The sequence below is a fragment of the Thalia democratica genome, chromosome 7 (genome assembly GCF_965202585.1).
Source record: "Thalia democratica chromosome 7, ktThaDemo2.hap1.1, whole genome shotgun sequence".
NCBI lineage: Eukaryota > Metazoa > Chordata > Thaliacea > Salpida > Salpidae > Thalia > Thalia democratica.
The window spans coordinates 47,085,633-47,110,109 of record NC_139171.1 but is presented as its reverse complement, the minus strand read 5'-3'; the positions used below and the strand labels follow the sequence as shown (position 1 = coordinate 47,110,109).

The 24,477-nt window shown below is 24.6% G+C and overlaps 1 protein-coding gene and 1 non-coding gene across 2 annotated transcripts; both read left to right on the top strand.

The window, feature by feature from the left end:
* Positions 1–10,381: 10,381 nt before the first annotated feature.
* LOC145841478 (DDB1- and CUL4-associated factor 1-like) lies at positions 10,382–23,366 on the top strand. Its single transcript, XM_082948838.1, has 17 exons — positions 10,382–10,533; positions 10,663–10,766; positions 11,042–11,187; positions 11,372–11,521; positions 12,851–12,982; positions 14,783–14,913; positions 15,070–15,139; positions 15,279–15,407; positions 15,602–15,753; positions 16,355–16,460; positions 17,169–17,303; positions 18,296–18,373; positions 19,543–19,702; positions 20,271–20,326; positions 21,752–21,916; positions 22,015–22,162; positions 23,278–23,366. The coding sequence occupies exons 1-17, from the start codon at positions 10,445–10,447 to the stop codon at positions 23,364–23,366; spliced, it is 2,040 nt and encodes a 679-aa protein (XP_082804964.1). The 5' UTR covers positions 10,382–10,444.
* Positions 23,262–23,458, top strand: LOC145841791 (small nucleolar RNA U3). Its single transcript, XR_014370167.1, has one exon. It is a non-coding gene; the product is annotated as a small nucleolar RNA U3 (small nucleolar RNA).
* The last annotated feature ends 1,019 nt before the right edge of the window (positions 23,459–24,477 follow it).

Below are 24,477 nucleotides of genomic sequence, written 5' to 3'. Positions count from 1 at the left end.
TTTAATACAACTTGAAAAATTTTTTTAAAGTAGTTTAATGTTTTATCTTAAATTATGTTGTTTATTGTCTTATGTATAGTGTTACCTAAATATCTTACTGTATATTTAAAAGTATTTCGACATATACTTATAAAGAACTAAAATATTACTTATAGTCAAGCTATCTTTTACTTTAGAACTATAAAATCTATAATTACAATTATCAAAATTTGTTTCAAATTGTTAAAAAGTTTAAGTTGTATTTTATTATGATTAAAAAAAATATTTTCCTTGATTACATTAATGATAAAAACTGCTAAAAGTAAAAGCAAGACAACATGAAAATATATAAAGTATATTGGTCAATTTTTTATTATTTTTTATTTTCATACTATTTATATCTAACAAAGCAAAAATTCAGAAATTTTATTTTGAATTAATCTCAAAGTAGAAAAAATATTTTTATTAAGTTAAACAAATTTATACTGTAATGATAAAATTTTGTATATTTCAAAATACTATTTAAAAAACATAATAAATAACTAGTTTCACAAATTAGTAAAACATGACAAGATTGTAAACAAAATATTTGTCACAACATACTTAAGTTATTTTACTAATATTTTTTTGAAGTTTACTTCAAACAATATTTTTTGAAGCTGCAAATTATCCTGAGTGTGATTACAAGTCTGTGTTGGAGTTATTTCAAAATAGCCCGGATTGTGATGGTTTAAAAAATGATTTAATCAATCGTGATATTCGAACAACACGTATTAGTCTAGAAATAAATGGAAGATGCGTAAAGCGTAACACTAGCAGAATTTGCCTGCAGATTTTTGTATTTAACACATACTGTCATCAGTGGTTTAGATTCTACAGCTTTGGTAATAAGTTCTAATTGTGTAACTTTATAAATGTTTTAAAAATGAATTTCATAGTTTTGAGTATTAAAGATACCTTTAAAACGTTTTTGGCATTTAAATTTTTAAGTTTTAACGACAGCTACTAATAAACTATTGAAAAACCTACTGGTTTCATTAACTTTGTGTTGTGTATTTCAAAAACATTGCAATATATTAACTCAAACTTATAATTAAATACATACTACATTATTGTAACTTAAAACTTAGATAATTAGCATAAGACCAAATTCAATAGTTATTTATTTTGTTAATATCTGTAGAAGCTTTATAACCGTTTTACAACTTAAGCTAAAAATACTATTTTATTATAACATATTCAAAAATTGAACTATTTAAACATATTTAAGAAAATATTAATTTTAAGAAATTGAGTTGTTAAAATTTTAATTTCAAATTGTTTATAGTACAGTGCTTATTCACTTATCCGAACTTCACTTATCCGGACAATTTCAGTCAGATAAAAAATCAAAAAAAAAATTTCAAAAAGTTTTACAACATTTTAAATTCAATGAGTTTTATGCTGAAAAACGTGGAAAAACTATAAAACAAACGTCTATTATTTCTTATTTTAGTATAACTTCCAATAAAAACTAGTTTGTTAGGAGTGATATGTTTCCATTGAATAGACTTTAAACTTAGTCAAAATTTCTTGTTTTCTTTCTGTCTAATTTTTTTAAGTTTTTTTTTCATTTAAAGAGATAGGTTTACATTATTTTTGCTTTTAAAGGTAAATTTAATTTATATTTTCTCTTGAACAAAAATTTATATATATTTTTAAATTAATAGTTAGGGCAGGTAGAATTGCAAATGATAAATTTTACTTGCTTGATCCTCAAAAAACGTATATAGTTGCAGAGGGTTAGTAATTCTGATGTTTTTCTACCTTAGAAAAAATAAATTAATTAACCTTAAGTTTAGCTTCTATTGTTTATCATTTAGTTATATATTACTCACAATTACTATGTTTTTGTGTTTACCATAACACTTTTATTATGCATCGTATTATATGCAGCAGTTGTATTATTATATGAAAAAATTGATTTTTTGTACTTATCCGGAATTTTGGTTATCCAGACATGTTTACAGAAAAATCTTGCCCAACGTGTCTGGATAAGTGAATAAGCGCTTTATATAGAAAATTTTTATATGTTTAAGTTCAGATAAACTTGTTTTTAATTAAGTATAATAATTTATGATAATACCTTTTAATTAATTTACTCTAAAGTTTAGAAGTTCAGTTTTTATTTTATGTATTATATACCTACTTTAGTGACCCAAAAAAAAAATTGTAGCTAAAATGAAAACTATAAGGAAGTAAATTTAAAAACTTATTTTTTTGATTCAAAAATAAATATTTATTAAATTAAATTAAATAAAAAATTATTAATTGTTTTATAAAAATAATATTTTTATTAAAGTAAGTTTAAGTAGTTAGTGTACACTCTACCAAGGAAAATAGCTATGAGTTAAGTTTTTAATAGTTGAATAATTTTTTAACATCATTTTGCTAGTTTTCTAAAAAAAAAGTTATTGATAAAATCTGATTGTTCAATAATTTGTTTAACTTTTATAATTGTAAAGATTATAAAATGAAGTTGTTATTTAATTGTGCCTGCAGCATGTAAAACTTACAATTTGTTAAGTTATCTAAATATATTATGTAAAAACTTCATAATTTGTAAAATTTCATTTGTGTTGTAATAAAGTTTTATAATAGTAAATCATAAAGTGTTTAACATTTAAAAAATCAAATTTTGTAAATGCTTAATGTCATCTTTTTTTTTGTTTTAAAAATATACATACCAAAGTAAATATTTTAGTTTAAACTTATTTTGTTACTTAAACCTATCAAGTACTTGTTATATGTATTGGAATTTTCAGTTTTGTTGTCGTTTTTTCTCTATTTTTATTCAACTGTGTTTTTAGGATCTATTGAAGTCTACAGTCTGTGAACATGCACTAAACTCTGAAACTTTTGAGACTTCCCTGTCCATGTTTGCCGTTGGAATACTATCTAAACAAAGCAGAAAAATCTGGAGAGAAAATCAAAATAACGAACAAGTCAAGCTATTAGTATGTTTTTAGTTGTAGATATATTAAAAAAGAAAGTATGGTAGCGATACAATTTAAAAGTTATTTATTATTATATTATAAGTTATTTTTAAGCTTTTTAGTATAGTCATTTTTGTTTAAAATATCTAGTTTTTATTTTCAATAATTTATACTAATAAAAAACATAAATCTTTCGTTAAAATTTTGAGTAATAAACTTAATAATACTTAATTTTTTAAACTTATTTTGTGTTTTTTTAACTTATGTATATATTATTTAATTAAATAGACTTATGAACTTTTTTATAGACAAATGTGAATTATTGTATTTAGAAAACTGTAGAGTTTCGTTTATAATTTATTCCTTGTGGAGAGCATTTCTTTTTTCAACTTAGCTTTATATAAATATATATAAATAAAAGCATTGATTTTAAAATAATTTAGGAGGTGACAAAAACAGCACAGCCAATAGCAGATGGTAATAACCCTGTTTGAAGGCTGTGCTTAAAAGAATCAACAGCCGTTGGGTATGAGTTGCAAAAGGAAGGTTGTTTAATTAGAGGAGTGAATTCATATCGTTTTGTTGACATATGAAAAAGATCCTCTTAAAATAAAATAAATTTTAAAGTGTTTAATGGTCCTTTACAGTGGCGTAGCGTGGTATTTTGGTCAGGGGGTGCGCAATTTTTTTTCTCAAAAAATCCTCTAAATTAAACTTTTGGGCCGCAAATTTTTCAGGGTCAATTTTCTTCGAAATTAAGAAAAATACTGAAAATCTATCTCCTACTTCATTTTTCAAGCAATCTTCTTCAAATTTTAAAAAATGTTCCTAACATTACAGGAAAAAAACTTACTTATGAATTTAGATAATTAAAATGAATAAAAATTTTATAAAAAAAAATAAAAACAAAGTCTTTTTTTTTTCAAAAAAAAAAAAAAAATTACTACAAATTTTTAAATTCACAAGTAATGTTTTTTTGTTAGTGTATAAAGATTAAACTGTTAAAGTTTGAAGAAGATTGCTTGAAAAATGTAGGAGGAGATAGATTTTGAAAAACTAGTCTTTTTTCGCTGTTTTAGTTTTCCCTTCCCATGGGTAACCTATTATGCGGCCCGACTTTGACTGGTCATATCTCAAAAAATAATTCGAATTTTTTAAAACAGTTAAAAGAATCTTAAAGCTTAAAAAAAATCTTTAAAATAAGATCAACTTCTAAAAAAATGGCTTACCCATGGCCTTAAACTACAAATAAATAGTCAACTAAGAATAACAATTACCTCAAAACATTTTTCTCTGTGCAATTTCTAAATAATGTTCAACATCTATTTTGAATCAACAAAAAAGTGTTGTATTAAACTCAAAATAACTCATATTTTTAGTTCGTTGCAGCTTTTAGTATACTATCTTTATCTTTTATATAAAAATGTTAAAATTTCATTATTAAAATTGAAAGTTTTAAATTTTTTGTAGAAGAAATCTAAAAAGCTAGTTTTTTTTTAACTTCTTCATTTTTACTTATATTACGATATAAAACTGTAAAAATAAATCTTAACAAATGAAGAAAATTTGAAATATAAAAGAAATTAAAAATAAAAATTTCATGCCACTTGAACTGCAGTTTTGAGTAATATTAATATCTTGTAGTGGTCTGCTATTTTTCAATTCAAGCTTTTGAACTTTAGATAATTTTCCTATCTGACATACTTTTAGACTTGCAACATTCCATACAATATTACTTTGCATATTTTTTAAAATAATAATCTAAAAATTAATGAAAACAAATGTTTACTTTTTCTTTAGTATTATAAAACATATTTTACAAAAAAAAAAACAAAAAACAATTAATTTTGAAGAAATCAGGATTGCCTTGCCACTCTTTGAGTCAAAATAACTGTCCTGAGTTAGTTTTAAAATGTCATGTGTCATCATAAGCATTTTAAATTCTTTTAAAGAATTTTTTATTGTTTTTAAACTAATAGAAACTAGGCTTTATAAAATTTAAAATCTTTTAAAACCACTAAGTCTACCCTGAGTTAAAAAAAAAACAAATCTATCCTTAGTCAGCCTGAGCTTGAAAATACTTAAAACATTCTGAGTTATCCTGATTTTTACCGAGTCATACTAAAGTTTTCCAAAGTTTCATAAAATCCTGAGTTATCCTGAGTGTGTGGAAAGATTTTACTAAATATTTCTGATACAAAAGAAAATGTTTAAAAGATAATTTTTTTAAGGTCAACTTTTTCAATGCTTTTAAAAATTCACAAGAAATATAACTTTTCACTTATATTAAAATCAGTTATTCTAAGATCTTTAGGGAACAGCATTTTTTAAATACTAAAAACAGTTGATAGAAAGAAAAATTTTTTAAATACCATTTAAAATTTGATTTAAAAGTAAATAAATTTAAATTTAAAATTAATCAATTATGTCTTTTAAACTAAAAATTGATTGTAAAAATTCTGTTTTACAAGTTGCTATAAATTTATTCATGATGTGACTAAAGAAATTTTAAAATAACTTGCTACAAAAGTTGATTAATTTTTAAACTTTTTGGCTGATAGAATAACAAAGTTTGATTTGTTTGATATCTTAATAAAAAAAGAAACTACTTTTTGTTAAAATTTTAAGTTTAGATAATTTCAACAATACTTTTTGTAAAGTAAAATAAAACTGTCATCACAGTATGAATTGTTTGTTTATTATTTGTTTTAATTTATTTTTTTCTATTTTTTGCTATTTATTATTTAAATTATGTTGTTAATATTTTTTTCTTATTATCAATTTATTTTTATTTTAATAGCAGTTGTTTATTGCTTTTTTTACCATAATTTGTTTATTCTTGAATCATTATCACTATAAAACAGGTTTAGCTTTATGGTTTGTTAACAAAATGTTAGCATGTGTCCTTGTAAAAAAATCTGTCATAAGGTTATACTACTGCGGTGCACTAACTAGTTGCGTACTGTTTGAGTCTAAATTTTTATGAAGTTAATGAAGTTATAAATTTTTTCCTTATGGAGTTTTTCATCAATATCGGTGCGTAATTGCAATTACGCACCGAATCAGTATACTGGGTAATTTCCCTAATTTGTCACTAATTTGTATTCGAAATTTCGTTTTACTTTTCGAATACTAGAAAAACATAGTTGAAAAAAGGCAAATTAAGCAGACTAAATAAACAATAAAGGATAAGATATTGCATTTTTTTTACTTCTTTTTTTTTTTTTTGGGTGGCACGCATGCGCCAGCGTCCCTCCCCACGCTACGCCCCTGGTCACTTAATTGTGGTTTTTGTGAAATCTAGTTGTATGTTTAGATGGAAGATTAGTTTTGCACTGAATATTTGTACTCTACAATAATCAATAATTACGTCATAAAGTTTTTTTTTGGTAAAATTTTTGTATTATTGTTTAGCAAAGTGCAATTCATTTCAAAACTACAGCTGATGATTTAAAAAAAATTCTTGTTTTTATGAAATAATGTTCTGTTATTTTTAAACTCGAGTTTTCTCAATAAACTATATATACTTACTTATTTATTAAAGTAAGTAAGTTTTTAGAAAAATGCAAAAAAAAAAAGTTTTGAATTTTCGAAGAAAAATTGAGAGCAAGAAGAACTTATTAAATATTTTCTAAATTCTACATTAAACTTGTATTAAAGGCTTCCAATTGGGTCCAAAGAGTATTGGTTGAGTTAATGAAGCCTTTTTTTATTATTATTATTCTTATTTACTTTTTATTGAAAATCTTTTTTTTTGTATTGCTGACAGCTGTTTTGACTTAAATAACATCAGTTATTAAAGAAAATAAAGTTTATTGGAATAATTTAATGAAATTTAATAAGTATACATAATGTGAAGTATTAGATAAATTAACTTTGGTCAGTCCATTTTAAAGTTATTATTTCACAAGTAAGTTTTTTTTTTCGCACTATCTGTTATTATGCTTAGTTTTAGTTTGCTTTATTTTTAGTTAATTTTGCTTTATTTTTATAAGTAAATGTTTTGGTTATGGAGGCAGGGTTGTTGCCTTTCATTTCTTTTGTTTAGTGCCTTTTTTTTCTTAGACTCGTATTTTTCTAAGCTGCATAAATTACACGTTTTATTATTTTTAGTTTTACCTTAGTTCTGCACAGTATTTCCCATTTCAAACTATATTTTTGTTCATGTCTTTAAATTTCCATGTATAGTTTAATAGTTATGTGCTATATCTTTTTAGTTTAATCTTGAAGCTTGCCTTAAGGCTCCGGTATTTGCTTTTAAATGTACTGGTGGAGCTTACATAAACTTTGTTATATCGCCTATTTTTGATGCGGCTTGAGAAATTAGGTTGCTGTTCAATGGGTGTGTTTTGTTTCTACAACTGCAAGTTTTTTCTTGTGTTTTGATGTTTAGGTGGATTAATATTTTGTTGTTGTGTTTAAGAATTTTTGTGTTAAAACTTCTTATGCACTTGTACGATATTTTTAATGTACTCCTGATGAATATTTTGTGGTATGGGTGGTTTATGTCAAATGTTGGTTTACTTATTTTTAAAATTTCTTACCTATCTTTGTGGCTATTGTTAGTGAAAAAGGCGGATAAAATATTTATTTTATTTGCTTTCTTATTTTTTGGAATATTAAATTAAATTTGTAGTTGGCGTTTTGAAGGCTGTTTGATATCTTTTTTTGCAGTTAAAGGACTCTTCATTGCTGGATAGTTTGTTTAATCTTTCGTTTACTGTTATAGGTGATTGTTCTAAGATTTGTTTTAGTGGTTTGATTGTTTGATTACATAAAAAATATCTGAATTTGGCTATCTAAATGGGGTGTATGTTTTATTGTTAAGGTTTAGTTCTATGTCTAGAAAATCGGTTTCTATTAGTGCTGCCGCAACTATCTAGCCCATCCATTTCTTAAATTTTGCCATTGCTGTAATTTTCGCGTTTCTGGGTGACTAGGATTGTATGACTGCGAGACCGTCATCTCTATAAACTCCAAACATCCCCTAAGATATTTTAGTTTTGTTTAGCAGAAAATTTTATCATGTCGCATAATTCTGTTCCCATGATAAAGTTTAGGAAGTCAGCAGATTAAAATTATACAAAATTGGGAAATAAAAATAAATCAAAAAGGATTGGCACTAAACAAAATAAATGAAAGGGAACAACTCTATCTCTATAATCATAATATTACTTCAAAAAAATAATAAAACAGTAATTATATACAAAATTGTTATTTAGTTTTGCAAAAAATGTTGCTTAGGCAACTGGGACATTAGTCAATCAAAAATATCAATACTTAATATATATGGGTAATTTGTATATATAGTTTATTGCAAACTGTTGAAGTCAAAAAAAACAGTACAAATGTTTCATAAAGCTAAATGCTTTAATCAGGGTTGCCACAAGGTCAGGAAAAACTAAAAAAAATGAAAAAAGTCAGGAGAAAGTGGGGGTTTTTGAAAAAAAGTCAGGAAAAGTCAGGAAATTTGACAAAAAAAAAGTCAGATTTTCTCAGTTTTAATTTAGAAAATTCCTTAAATTCCAAAGCCTTCAAATGATAGAAAATTAATTAAAAATCCTTTAAAGTCAGACTAAAATTGCAAAATTTTCCTAGAAATTAAAAAAATTATTTAATTTCCAATGCCTTCAATTTGTAAAAATTAATAAAGTATCCTTTATAAAACTTCGAAAATTTTCTATTAAAGTATTCAACAACTACCCTAGTTGAACAAGCAGTTTTTGTAAGCCTTTTAGTATTGATGATCTGTAGCAAGGACACTTCCATAGTGAAACTGTGATATATACACAAAAGTTTATCTAGCATAATTTTGGAATCAAAGTGTTTTTTGTTTATGTAAATAGGTGAATTCTATATAATTAAGCTGTTAGTTTAGTATTTTATGTAACAAGTTGATAAGTATACCTCTTTATAGTTTTTTCAAATTTTTTTAAATTTGTTAAATAAGTTATAAGAGAGGTTTTAAAAAAGAGAGAGGATCAGATGAAGGAAACCATATCTTCATTAGATGAATAGGTTGAAGTGCTAATAAAGAAACGGAAATTTAAGTACATATTAAAAAAAACCATGTTTGATTACGTTCTTTATTGTTTTAACGTTTTAATTGTAAAAGTTCGTTATTGTTTTAAGATTTTAGTTATTAAAGTTTGTTATAAGTTTGAGGTTTTAATTGTATAAGTTCCTTATATGTCGTTTCGTTTATTTAGATACAATTATGTTAGGAAATGCTAAAAAAATAGTGTCTTTTTCAGACAAGCCGTGTTTATAAGGTATTTTGCTGATAGATTTGTTTATTGCAAATACATCGATCATACACAGATGGTACAAGTGATGTAATGGAAGTTTGATGATTGAATTCAGCAAAAAAAATGTTGTTTTAAGCTGTATTAAAATTTAATTGAAAGCTTTATATACATTCAAGTGTTATATTATGTATTTTATAATAAGTTTAAATTAATTGATTTAGAAAAGTCAGAAAAATTTAAGTAAAAAATCAGTAAAAGTCAGGAAATTTTCTCAGCTTGACCTGTGGCAACCCAGTTTAATCCTCAGCTGTTAAAGTTCGAATTAAATTGCATTTAATTCACAATAATACAAAATTTACACAAAAAACACTGTGGTGTATTTAATTAATGAAACCTATGAAAAAACTCCTTTTAAGTTCAATAAATTTTGCAATACACTATTAAAAACCCCTTCAAGCGGGCTATGTGGAAGGTGATTGATTTATTTTATATAACTATATTATTTTCTATGTTATATATATATGTATAATAGATACCACCAGTTTCAAAGGTAAAAAGGAAAGTCAACAAAATGTAAAGGTGACTATGCAATACATAAAAACTCTTTTTTCAAAGTAATATTTACTTAAATATTCTATAAATAAAGAAAAGCTTTTCATAAAAATTATTTTATTGTTTGAAGACTAACTTTTAAATTTTGTTAAAATTAATACTAATATTCATCACTACTATAGTAAAGACATAAATAAGTAGTCACATATGAAAAAAAAAGTTTAAACCTTTCTTTCATTTAAAATTACATAGGTTGAAGGTTGAGTTAATGTAATTTAATTTTAAAATCTCTAAATTATATTTAAGAAAATCACATTTAGAATTTTAAGCTAGTTTTTAAATCACTGTGAAACATAAAATTTCCAATTACAGTAATCTTCCTCTTAAGCACGCATTTTCAGACAAAAAAATGCAATTTTTGCTGTTTTCATAGTGCGTACTGCACTTAAATTTATTTCCTGTTTAACAAATTATAATCAAACTTGATTTAAATTTTAGACAAAAAGAACGTTAAAGAAACTGTGGACTTTGATTACTACAGAAGAAGGGGTAAAAACCAATGCAAAGAAATCGAATCGTCAAACATTACCAAGAAAACCGATGAAAAACAGTCAAGAGCAAAAAAATGAAAAACTATCTAGAAAAAGAACTTTGAACTTAACAGAACACAAAAATAACAAAATTTTAAAAATGTCTTCTACTTGTGATATTCAAAATGATTATAATAAAAATCCACCTTCCATAGAATTGCAAGAAAGTGACTTGAGCAACAGCAGCTGGTCTCATTAACATTTAATATACAATACTAACAATCGTTTTCTACTCAAAAAAATAAGATTTTTTCACTTAGATTAATTTTGATCAATAATTGCTATTATTGTGGTTGATTAATAGACATTTTTTTACAGGAAAAATCTAAAACCATTTATGGTTGGATTAAAAACCAATCTTGATGATCCGTTAGATAAGTCGACTATACAAATGATTCTCTTAGAATTTTTAGTTGATATTGGTGAGTTTTTTAATTTATAACTTATTTAAATTATTTGTCAATAACTACTTAAACCTATTATAAAAAAAGGAAAACTAATAAATTTTTTGTGAAAATATAATTGAAAATAAAATTTAAAAACGTTTACTAGATAACAAATACAATTAAACTCATATTTTTTTCAGTTTTTCATAAAATGTTCAAAACTTTTTCTTCAGCACACTTTAAAAACTAAGATTTATGACTCATCTGACGTCTTATGCAAATAATTATAAACAAATTAAAAAAAAATTCAGCTCCCTTTGAAAATATGCTAGGAACATTTTTAGAAGAAAATGCTGTTGACTTACTGATAACTTTTCTGAAAAAAAGTTCTATAAATAATGGGCGTATTACTTTCATTGCAGCTAAACTTCTTGCAGAACTCTCATGTCATGGAAAGGCAAGAAGCTAAAAATGATTCTAAAAGCTTAAATGATTAAATAGATAAAATTTTAAACTTATATTTCAAAAAATATAAAAACTGTTGTTGCGGCTGAGTTTGTGTAATTTTTTAAACAAAAAAGCTCACTTAACTTTTAGTATATTTCAAATTAAAAGTTGGTTTATTGCAAAACAAACTTTAGGTTGCAGTTACGTTTGTTGAAAAAAGAGGAATTGAAAAGTTGTTGAAAATCCCAAGGTTGTCACTCGGCTCTGGAGGAGTTTCTTTGGTGTTGTACTACTTAGCATACAATAGAGAAGCTATGGCACTAATAGCATTTTCTAACAAAGCTGTTTGTTCTTTTTTTTTATATAGCTGTTGTATTTGTAAGGCAATGATTCTAGTGCTTTCGATAAAGAATTTTATTTGTTGTTTAATTTATGTAAAAGCATGAATTAAGTTTAAAAATATCTAAAAACTTTTGTTACCACATACTATTGGTTAAAAACTTATGTGTAAAACTGTGTGTTAAAAAATTTTAAAAAAACTAGTTTTTTTGAAACTTTAAAAAAAAAGATAATTTAGATCTATAGTTACTTCTTACTAAGTATATTCAAATTACTTAACTATTTCTAAAATTTAGTATTTACGGTCAATATTAAGGGTTATCTTTGTTTTTTAAAATCAAAATTTGTTGTAAGGAAACCATTATGCAATTTTTTATAATTACGAAGTTTAAAGGACATATAAAAAAAAACTAGAGAGCTTTCTTTTTGTAATACTAATAATAAGAACGTATTAAAAAACAGTTATACTTGAGGTTTTACAGTTTTATAGATTATTAAACAAAACTTTTTTTAATTTATCTAAGTAAAAGTCTGATAAAGATAGATAAAAAGACTAAATGATTAACTAATGCTTTTTAAGAAAAGTTCTACATTGATTAGGCCAGTATATCTTAAATAGATTTAGAGACATGCCCGTATAAAAAGTGTAGTATTTAAAAATAGAATAAAACACTTTAATCTACTATAAGTTTATTATATATAAAGATTCACAAGTTAAAAGGAAAGAGATGTTAAGATAACTGAGTAGGAAAAAAATCTTTAAAACCTTTGATAACTATTGAGTTGTTGATGAATATCAATTTATTTTGAACATCTATTGTACTTGATTAAAAATTTATTAATTTTTAATGTATTAATATACTGCAAAATTTTAACCTATAACATTAAGAAAAAGTCAAAAAAAAGTCAAAATAACAAGTATCCATGTAAGATGCTGCTTAACAAAAGCTAAGAAACCATATTTCATGTTTGAACTATTTTGTTTAAGTTATATGAATAGTGTAAAACCACGGTTTACAGACTATTATTTAATCTTTATATTTACAATTTCAAGATAGAAAAAAGAGGCTAAAACAGGCTTAAATACAAAACTTAAACAAATAAGATCTTATTTCTAATAAAGATAGCTTTGGTATTTTCAGATCCGTTCAAAAAAATATGTTTAAATTTTGCTTTTAATTAGTATTTTTGATTACTGATTGCAGTATATAAATAAAGAAAACTTTAACTTTCCTTTATATATATGAATAATTTTAATTTTTGTTTTGTTGAAGATAAAAAAAAGTTGAACGAATAAACTTCAAAAAAAATTATTTCAGAAAAAAAAATTTTAGGTGCTTACATCAATGATGAAGTATGTTTTATGGCTTTTGGAAGCATCTAAACAATGTACAAAATGGCATTGTGCTCTTTTCTTGTACTATTCGTTTACGTACCAGAGTATTCTCAAAATATTTGATTCAATGGTAAGTTGTTTACTTATCAAGTACAATATGATCTTTACCTGATTATGGCCGGTTAGTGCAGTAAATAAAAATATATTTTAAATCTAAAAAGGAAGAAATAAAAACTGTATATGCAGTAAATTTATGACAATATTAATACCTATGAAAGTAAAATAAATTAAATGTACTTACTGAAAATAGTTGTTTTTTTTTGTTGTAAACTTAAGCGAAACAGATTAACAGGAACTTTAAAAGTGTAGGATGTTTTAAAATTTGTTTTTTTGATTAGTATTTGATCATGTATTTGAACCTTGATAATAATCTATAGTTTTTTATTTTATGTTATAATGTTTTCATTAAACTTTTGAGTTAAGTTTAAAAAAAAGTTTTGTTTATACTATTTGAAGGTAGTTGTTATTGACTTTCTTCAAATTAAGATGTATCACCAACAATCTGTCTTCTCAAAGTTGGATTTTTAAGCTCAGTCTTTCACAAATGACCTGAGTTTTTGTATACAATTTATTATATTTACCTATGATAGCTTATTAATATATTTTGTATTTGAATCAATTTAATCATCATTCAAAAGTTTAAAAATATTACAACTTAAGTTAACGTAGTGTTCATAATTTTAGTTATCATTTCTCTGATTACAAATTGAAACAAGTACAAACCAACAATTAAATATAATAAGTTTGCTTTGATTTGAATCAGTTTATTGATAAGATCATAGGAGTGTGAAACTATTTTTCAACAGATTATTAAAATTTAAATTAAGCTATGAGTTGTTAAACACCGTTTTTAAATTTATATATATATATATATAGCAGATTAAAGTTTAAGATTATAATAAGCTCCCACTAAAATCACAATCAAAAGCAGCAACAAATAATATCTCAATAAAAACTCTCCTTTCCTGCAGTTTTAATACAATCGCTTTAAAGCTTTCTTAATCTAATTTTTGTAATTTGAAAAACAGATTATCGTATAGAATTAAAAAGTTACCAGTACTTTATTTGTCAAAAAAATTTTTTTTAAAGTGTTAATGATTATTTTTTAAGCGACTATTTTGCAACTCCTTACAATTTATTTTTTAGTTCTGAAAAGTAAATATCAAAAATTGTGAGGTTTCTAGCTTCAAAAACCAAGATGGAGATAGGCTTTTCGTATCAGGTTTCTGATTAAATTAACTCTGCAAAAGTGAATCCTTCTTTCGTTTGTGTTTAAAAATATCACACAACAGACTACACATCAAAATTTAATTGAAGTTATTAAATTTTTCAAAAATTATCTAATAGGCTATACTTCGTGCTTTTAAGCGATGGCTAGCTTTAGTTTATGTAAAAATATTCATTCACCCTTAACCTAACTTAAACTGAGTACCGTTTTTATATATTTCAGTATCGTTTTAATGAAAAATATTTATAAGTCTAAGAAACAAAAAGCTAAAAAATTTAGTATTATGTTACAAAGTGGTTTGTTTGAAAAATTTATACTTTATATAGTGTATACCAATACTATGTAGTCTTTTTAATGAACTATTAAATCTGGCTGAATCATACTAGCTTGTTCACTTATGTATAACGTACAAAAAGACAGTATAGGTTTGTATAGGTTTCTCAAATCTGGCGAAGGTTAAGTAAAATCTCAGATAATTTATTTTGAATTAGTGGTGAGCATCATGTATTATTTTTTCCTTCATAACTGTTTATTTACATTAAGTTTGAGTTTCAAAGTATTTCAGTTCGCTTCAATTAATAACCCTATGAGTTGAATTAAGTGAACATGTTCAACTATACAAATGCGTAGGTTTTTTTACAGAATGGTATTCGTTACTTGTTGAATGCTATAAGTGTGCTTCCTTTTATCAACAATAGAGATAAAGAATTGCACAGTTTGATCAATGACAATGACCGAGGTGTTGCCGAATACTGTAGCCGAGCTCTCATGAGGTTTTCATGCTAATATAACAATTGTTTAATAATTTTTACGAGACAATAAAAAGTACTAAAATCAATTTAAACTTTAGAAAACATAAACTGAAACATATTGCTGGTAAGTAATTTTTCTAGTAAAAGTTTAAAGGTTTTATTCGAATTATTTTTCAGGTATTTTAGTACACATATGAAATTGGACTATGGATATCTAGTTTCAAACAGGTCATTAAATTGCTCTAAAGTTAGTTTATTGATTAGAACTTTCGTATAAAAGTTGTAGTATAAAAATATTTTATTGTATTTAACAATTGTTATTTAAAATGTTATAATTAAATATAAGTTTAATAGTATAAGTTTATAAGCTTTTTTTACTTCAACAGATTATTCTAGTCAATGATAGACTTGAACTGCTAAAACTTCTTGATGTCATGAGATACTCAAACTTTGAGAAAAACTGGTGTCCAATTAAAAAATTTGACAAATACGATGGGACCCAGTTGCTTTTAAAAGTATTTTTTAAATTTATCAACTACAATTTTATCTACTTTATGATTAAAAATTATATTATAGAGTTTAAAAAATAATGTATAACATGTTTTTTTCGTAACTAAATATATATTTTTTAGAATGAAGTACTTTTTTTAAACAAAAACAGTTTGAGAAAGTTCATATTTTATAAAAAAAATATTTCAACTTTTTTAAGATACTGACGGCCTCAGTGAAGTATGTTTATATTGAACAAATTCATTTACTTAATTGTCTGAGCATTGTTACAGTTACACCTCAAGTAAGATCGACTCTCATGTCGACCCAGATCAAAGATACTGTTGGTGTTACTCTGGCAGAAATTGTAAAGTAAGTTGTTTGTAAATCACAATTTCGTTTTGAAAGTTAATGTAGCAGCTTAATTTTTCGTTACAAGTTTTTTCAATTGGTGTTGTTTTTAGTGATATATTAAGTTTAGTTTTTGAATAAACTTTTACTGCTGATTTACTTTATAATCGTTTTAAATTTTAGCTTAGTATGAAAAAGTTTCAAAGGTTACTGAAAATAACCTTATTTCAGGCGTCTTACAAAAGTATAATTTCTTTACAAAAAACTATTTTTATTTTTTTAATTTATTCTTTGAGATAATTTTATTAAAAGAGTAATTTCATTAAAAATTAAATGAATTTCAAAGTAAATCAAAGTTTACTTTTTAAACTTTTATTAGAGTAGCACCAAAGGGTTTTTTAAGTATGTGTTTATTAAACTTTTACAACATTTGAAAAAAAAAAAAAATAATAATCAAAAAAGATGTTATTAAAAGAAATTTAATTTTTCGAATCAAAAGGAGCTTGTTAATAATTCTGCATTTAATTAGCTTTGAATATATTTTCTTTAAAGTTTTGGTATAATGCGATTATGTGCACTAATATAAATTTCATTAGAATATTTATTTTGGAGTTTTTTACAGATTACTTGTGAATATAATTTTTCCAAGTGAAGAGCCAAGTAGCACTGAATATTGTAAATATGCTCTGTTGATACTGATCAACTGCGTTTGTTGTCCAAAGCTAATGGTTAGACTAAATGCTTTTTGTATTTTATCTATTTTCGATGTTTTCTTTTGAAACTTAGTTAGTGTTTTTACAGCTAATACAGTTAGTGTTTTTACAAAGATTTATTGTAATGTGCTTTTTATTTAATTTAGTTTCAGGTAAAAAATTTCTTTAATTTTAAATGTTTTTGTTTTAGCAATTATGTCTTATAAATTACTTCAAATTAGCTTAATACAACTCAATTCTAATTTAAACTTTTTAAACAGACTTTTATACTTTATGACGTCACTATTTTTAGCTAGACTTTTCAAATTCATTGAATATAACTAAAATTACACTATAATATCAATAGTTTTTAGCAATATTATTCTGAGGATGCGCTAAACGAAATTAATTAGTAAACTTTTTTTTGAAAATGAGTGACTTATGTTTAAATTTTTTAGTAAAAACCAGTTCCAAAACCAAATTATACAAAGATTTAAATAATTTCAAAAGTAAACAAAAATTTTGTTTTAAGTAGTGCAAGTTTCGTAACTAAACTACATAAGTTAATGTTTTCAGTCTTGGACCGATTTTTTTTTTTTTTTACTCACAGGAATAGTGTATCTATCTTAATGTTTGTTTAATGTTAAAACTTTTTCATCAAGAATAATAAAGTAACTATTTTTTTAGATATAAACAAAAACTTACTACCTTTTTAAATATACTTTATCAATTGTTTTTGACTAGAAAAAGTACGGAATGCTACCAGATAGTTTACTAAACACACAAAACATGGAATCGTTTGAAAATACTTCGTTGGAAAGACTTGTGAACAACAGAAAATTGTTTTGGGAAATTATCACCAGTGGTAGCGGTTTAAATGTTAGTTTTTATTTTTATAGAAACGTATAAATTGAGTTTGTGAGATTTTTAGAAAACTCTTTTTAGGTCAGTCATTAAACAGTAAAACTTTACTATATTTCTACTAATGTATCTGAACTGGGTTATTATTTATAACAAACAATAACTTTTAATTTTGTTAATGTAATTTTACAGTATAGATGTGTTTATTTATAAAGCTGTTTGGGTAAATTGTACATTTAAATCAACAATTTAATTGTATTTGTTTACATAGCTCAGTCTTATTAAGGCTGTTGTTATTAAAGTAAAAATTTTTGAAAGAAATAAAGTTTTTTTTAAACAAAATAAGAAACTGTCAAAGTTAAAAAACAGCACTATAACTACAACTAGATTTATAGGCGTTAATTATAATTTTATGATTTCACTACAGCTTTAAATGATTTTTGAAATTTCCTTTAACTTTTTATAAACTTTCGACTTAGAAAATGTTATTTATATCTAAATCTCAATAGATAACTTTTTACCTAAAATTTTAATTACTACTATAATAAACAGGAAACAATATAAAGTTCTGAGTAACATTTGTTTCTTACGAAAATTGTTACACTACTTAACATTTTTAATACTTATTTTGTTTTCAAATCGAGGTAAACTATTTATAAAAAAAACTTTTTAAATAAAAACAGATATGTTTATTAAATAATAATAAAATAAATTACACGTAGTTTATAAAGAGCTACACTATGAAAAGGAGCCAATATAAATAAAGATAGATTTTTTTTGTTACATAGTTAAGTTTTTGCTTTTGAGTTGAGTAGTCTGTTATTATTGGAGTAAAAATAAGCACAAATATAAATTAAAATAGAGTGTTTTTTTAATAATAAATTTTCTTAAAAACAAAAAGTACTTTTGGTCCAAAAATTTATTACCAGTAAAGTAGGTAACTAAAAGTTAGGAGTTTTTAATTTGTATTATTTTAGAGTTTTTTAGTCTTACTATAAAATGTTTTTTAGGACTTATTAAACTTGATGCTGCCAAAAAGCACTATGTTCACCGATGATCAAGATGAGATCTCACAACTTACTTGCCATGTTTGTTTTTGTTAATTTTTAAGTATTTACTGATTTTGATTTAACGTGTATATTGTGATTTATCTTTAAAACACTTACATAAAAAGTTTTAAGCAAAGTGGTTTAGGTCTAACTTGGATTTTGCTTCGTTGTTTTATGTTTTTTTTTTCAAGTAGTTTTTAAGTGTTTACTAAGTCCTGTTCACAAAGTTTAAAAAAAGGGAACTATCTAGAATGTAGTGTATATGTAATTAATGATAATTTCTGTATTATAATATGTTTTCGAAAAAAATGAATACTTAGTCAATATATTTTTAAAGTAGTTGAATATTTATCTATAAAATGCAGTTTTATACTTAAAAATAATCACAACTAAAGTTTTTACTACCTTATAAAAGTTGAAATGTTTTAATTTGCAGTGTGAAAGCTTAGGCGTTAAAACTTAATATGCAGGTTACGACAATAGTATTTTGTAATATTTTTTAAGAAGGTTGTGAAGTTCTATCTACACGCAGGGTTCCCATTTCCCTATAATTTCGTATAAATCCCTTTAAACTTGCAATATTATGAAAAATCCCTATAAATTCCTAGAAAAAATTGAAAAATATGTGAAAACCTCTAGAAATTACGTTTTATGCTTCGTGATTGAAATTTAAAAGCCAAAACAGCAACACCGCGTGGTGAAAAAACACATAAAAATATTTATTATTATTTTCAAGTCCAATTTCAGTACAAAACTGTGACTCTACTGCATAAAAACTTTTTATTATTTAATATAAAATACAATTTATTTAAAGTTTGCTTATTTAACTAAAATCAGAGCTTAAAAGCCCTCGAACTTTTGTAAATTTCTTACTAAGACTGTGCTTATAAAAGGTTAATGAAATATTTTACTTTATGTACTTTAAAAATATGTTTGTAACGTTTAAAATTTATTGTTTTTTTTTGGCAATTTCTTTATAAATTTTCTATATTTTATAGATTTCCCAATAATTATTTTTTGAAAATTTAGTGCGAACCCTGTAAAGGGTAATTATAGTTATGATAAGTTTGAAAATTAACTCAATGCTTTTACTATTTGATCAAAAGTATTAACTAACTTATTTAGAAAAGATTAAGGCTTGAAAAATAAATAATAATTTAGTTTTTTTTTTCTATGAAACCTTAACGAAATTTTATCAACTAATTTAGCTTTTGTGTGGACTCTCGTGCGATGAAAGGATCAGACAAGTTTTGTCGAAGCTGCCGTGTCTGACTTATGAAAAGCTACAGAAAGTTGTTCGGAGGCAAGACAATACAAAGTGCTCGCCTCATTTCAAACTTTTTCTACAATACATTCATCTCCTTTACAGTTAGTTGGTTTTAATTATCATTTGAATTAAACGGTTTTAAAAGCATTTTAAACCTTATTTTTCTGTTGTAGTTTTGAGCAGACAAGACTGCGTTAAATTAAAATAGATTATATTCTAACATTTTAAAATTTAAGCAATGATAAATTATTAAGTAAGCTTAGAGTTTAAAGTAATACATTATAACAGTCTTAACGCATATCAAACTTGAAGTGTAAACTACAAAAAGTTATTTGAAGTCTGTGTACTTTTCTACAGTTTGTAAAAAAAAAGTTTCTTTTTTATTTTTATTTTAATGGAAATACATTTGATACGCTATATATCATCAAGACATACTAAGTAGTACATTTAAACCTAAAGTATATTAAAAAGATCTTAAAATAACATGTTCAAAGTATTAGATATTTTTCTATGTTTGTCTATAAACATGTTATAAGCTGTATGTCTCAGAATTAATTTAACACTGCTCTTTACTTAAATGTTGAGAAAAACTAAGTTGTGTTTAACTTTTTAAATTTTTATTTACAACTTTATTTTGTAATTTGTTTACTGACAAAAATACCTATCCAGAAAGAATCACTGGAAACTCATTCAGTTTACTAAAAGACTTAGAAACACAAAAGAAGGTAACATTTTTTTCGATTAATTTTATCTTTTATACGGGTAGGTGTCAAATTTTCACGAGCGCACAAAATTGCACGAAGATACTTTTGCATGGAGACATTTTTCAATGGTTGAGTTTTTTTATTATTTTTAATTTTTCTATTATTTTTTTTTTTACTGTTACCTCTAACCCTCACCCTCGGTCAGTAACCTTTATTTTTAATTAATTACTTTTATTTATTCTTTTTTCTTGTTTTTTTTAACAATAATTTTTGTTAGTTATTTTTATTTTTACTATCACTGTTACCCCTTATCCTCAGTCAGTAACTTTTATTTTCATTTTCTTTTTTATCAATTTATCTTTTAGTTTTTTTTTTCTGTTTTTTTTTTTCGTGCAAAAATGACCCTCGGTGCAAAATTGACCCTTGGTGCAAAACTGTCTTCATGCAAATTTGTCATCGTGCAAAAGCATCTTCGTGTAAAATTGACCCTTCGTGCAATTTTGTCTTCGTGCAATTTTGACCCATTATCGATTTTTTGATTATATTTATATATAAAATTTGTATTTTCGCTTATATACTTCCAGTAGATTATATATTGTAAGTTTACAACCTTCACTAAACAATTTTTTTGTTATAAAATATGTTATTATATACTTAATTTAGTTTGTTAGTTTTTGAAAAAAGTCTTAACTATATAAACTAAATTGTATTACCTTTGTAAAGAGTATAAAATCTTACAGATATTTAAAATTCTAAATATGCTTCATAAAAAACTAAGCTATTAAACCAGGGTTCGCGATGTACTTTTCAGCTTTACAAAAAAGTTTCTGTGATAAGAATTTTAATTTCAACATTCAATGGTTGTAGTATTTTTTTTTTTTTTTTCATCACATATTAGGTTACAAATAGTATTATTATATTCATTACTACAACAGGGTTGCCAAAAAACCTGGAATTTGACAATTTAGGCTAAAAAACCTGGAATTTTAACAATTTTAACATGTTCAGTAGTAAATTTCGATTTGACACAAAAATTCTATCGTATAGATAGAAAAAATTGTCATCATCAATTGAATTTTTTTATTAACAAACACATTTAAAATAGTTATACAGTATCTTTTCAATGTTTTTGTACTATTTAACACAGTTTCTTACCTTAAACTTAACTTTAAACTAAAAATAGACCCAAAAATATGTGCTTTTAAAAACCTTGAGGAAACTTTGAAAACCGGAAGAAAATTTGTCAAAAACATTTGGCAACCCAGCTACAATTATTCTAGTTAGCTGTGGCACAAAAATAATTTTTCCATACAGTACTGCTCGCAAACAACTTTTTGTAGTAAAGCTTGCCCATAAAATACTGCTAATCCCTGTTTTAAACATTTTGAAACTTACTTAGTTTTTATTTTATTTTTAAAGCAAAGTTCTTGAGAACAAACTTTGTAGGAACGGATAGTCAGTCGTACGCCTATCAGTTTTAAAAACGAAGAACTTCTTAAAATTATTCACGAGCATTTGCAGTACAGTGGCTTGGCAAAAGAAGCTAAGCTACCTAAAGAAAACTTACGCGAACCTTTGCCCATTGACAATAAGGGAGACCATCAAACGGAGGTAAATTTTAAAGAAGCAAATTTGTTTTGTTGAGTAAATAACGAATTTTATATTGCAACTTCAAATAATAGTGTGTACACGATAACTTATTTTTTTAGGTTAAACAGCAAGAAAGAACAAAAATCTGTTTCAGAAAAGGAGATTTTGCAAAAACATCATTGCCCAAACAGGTTTCTTTATTTGTTGTTAAGCAAATTCTTATGTGTTTTAAGTACTTAATACTTTTTATCCAAAGGCAGACATTGTGTTTTATAATTAATTTTATTGTTCTTGATTTTTAAGTAAAATACAAAAAGAAGTTAAGAACTATTAAAACTTAGTAAAAATAAAAATTGTTTATTGGTTTTGTTAATTATAGACAAAAATGAAAAAACTAAATACGGTTTTATTCCTTTTTTTTCAAATTTTTTTACTATCAATAAGCTTTGATAGCTTTATACAAATAATTTATATACTTACACAATATATTTAACATTTATCAATTTAGTTTAACTACTATTTCAAATACACAGTAGGTGTAAAAGATTATGTTGTAAATAACAGTTTGAAAACCGAATGTATTTGTTTACTTACGAAAATTTTTAAACTAATAACTAATTTTATTTAAATAAAATATATATAAATATAATATTAATTATCTAATGTTTATAATTATATTATTTACAGAATTATTTTTTTCTTGTTTTTGTCACTTCTAATCATTGCATTATTTCATTTAAAAATTAAAAAAAGCAGCCTTTTCAAAATTTGGAAACATCTGATGCTTATTTTTTATTGTTTTTAATCTTATTATTAGCTATTATTTAAAAAAATTACAAATTTTAAAGTAAATTTGCATTTAGATAAACAAGTTTTAATGCTATTTATTTTTAAACACCAAGTTTCAAGTACAATTAGATTTGTAAAGCAAAGCATATAAACAAAAATTTAATGTAAAATTTTAAGCTTTTTTATTTATTACTTGGAAAATTATATAATTTTTTTTTGTTTATTTTATGTACTATAGAGCGATAAAAAGAAAACTTATTCTTTAAGAAATATTTTTGCTTTTTTTTTTAAATCAAAAAAAAAGCTTTGAGTTTAACATTAACAAACTTTTTTTCAATTTATGTTGAGCTTTTATCGTAGTAAGAATTGAAATTTTTTGAGTTTTATTAAAACTTTAACATTTAAATCAAAAACTATTTAACTTTATTAAGTTACAGTTTTTATTTAACGATGCTCTCTCTCTCTATCTGATATGACGTCACAATGTAGCTCTATCGTTTGTGATGTCACAACAGTAAACACCTAAGTTGTAGCTTACACAGTTACACTTATAATCAAAACCTGCACCATAATGTTTAAGATCATACTTTTAGGGATCATTTCTAAAGTGTGTGTCTCACGAACGTTATTTAACAATGACGGTCAACCACTCACGATGATGAATTGTGGAGCGGTTTTCTGAGCAGGAAAATGACCTCAGCTTGCTGAGTGTCGTAATGACTGTTCCACTGTTGTTAAGGCGACAGTGGAGGGAAATCTCTCTTTCTGAGTGATAAACAGCCAACCTTGAGGGGCTATTTTTTAAATTTAAAAGCATATTTGTAATTTTTTGTACTACGTTCAATGAAATTTTACTGAATATATTAATATATATACCTTTGTAAAATAATATAAAAGTTTAAATTGTTTAAAATTAGCTACATATATTTAATTTGGTTTTTTGTATTTTATAAATCTATAAATGAACAATATTTTTTAAAGACTTCAAGTTTTCTTTTTTAAGTAGATATTTTTGTTTTTATATATTTAATTTATATAAACAAATATTTAAAAAAAATTCCAAACTAATATTGATTACTGTTATGAAAAATTTACTTAATTTATCAATATTTTCAAAAGTAATGTATTAGGTAGAGTTTTAAAATGAAGCATACAGCTATCGCGCAGTCAATTATAGTATTCCTGTTATGTGATAGACAAAGGCACTTAAAAATTACGTTGTCTTGAGTGTTTAAATATGATGCATACATCAGGTGAGATCCTTCTTTGAGGGACGAATCAGATTGTGCTTCGTGCCTTTCTGCGTAACAAGAATTTCGGCAAGACACGTTTCACACATCAAGTTATGTGTTCAAACCGTCTTCATTTCCGTTCACCTTGTAGAAGGATCTGACTACAAAAGTTGCTTGTATATTTATTATATGTCGTGACTGCTAACGTTCGTGTGAGGCTTTATGACGTCATAAAGAGAGAGAATGTGTATAAAAAGAGAAAAGAAAAGATTATGATGTACACTGCACACTGTTCATATATATATATATTCTTAAGCTGGTCGTCAACTCTTGCTCTTTAGATACCAATTGCTATTTAGAACTTATATACTAAAGCTTATTATCAGAGCAACAAATAGCTCAATAGATCATAAACTGAAATTTATGTAGTTTAACTACATTTATGTTTTTAGTTTACGTTGAAACTTTAATGTTATGACCTCCTTAGCAACACTGTTATTGACCGTTTTGATCATATACATTTTAAAAGTTTTTCATTCTTTAGATACTGGTTTCTCAAAG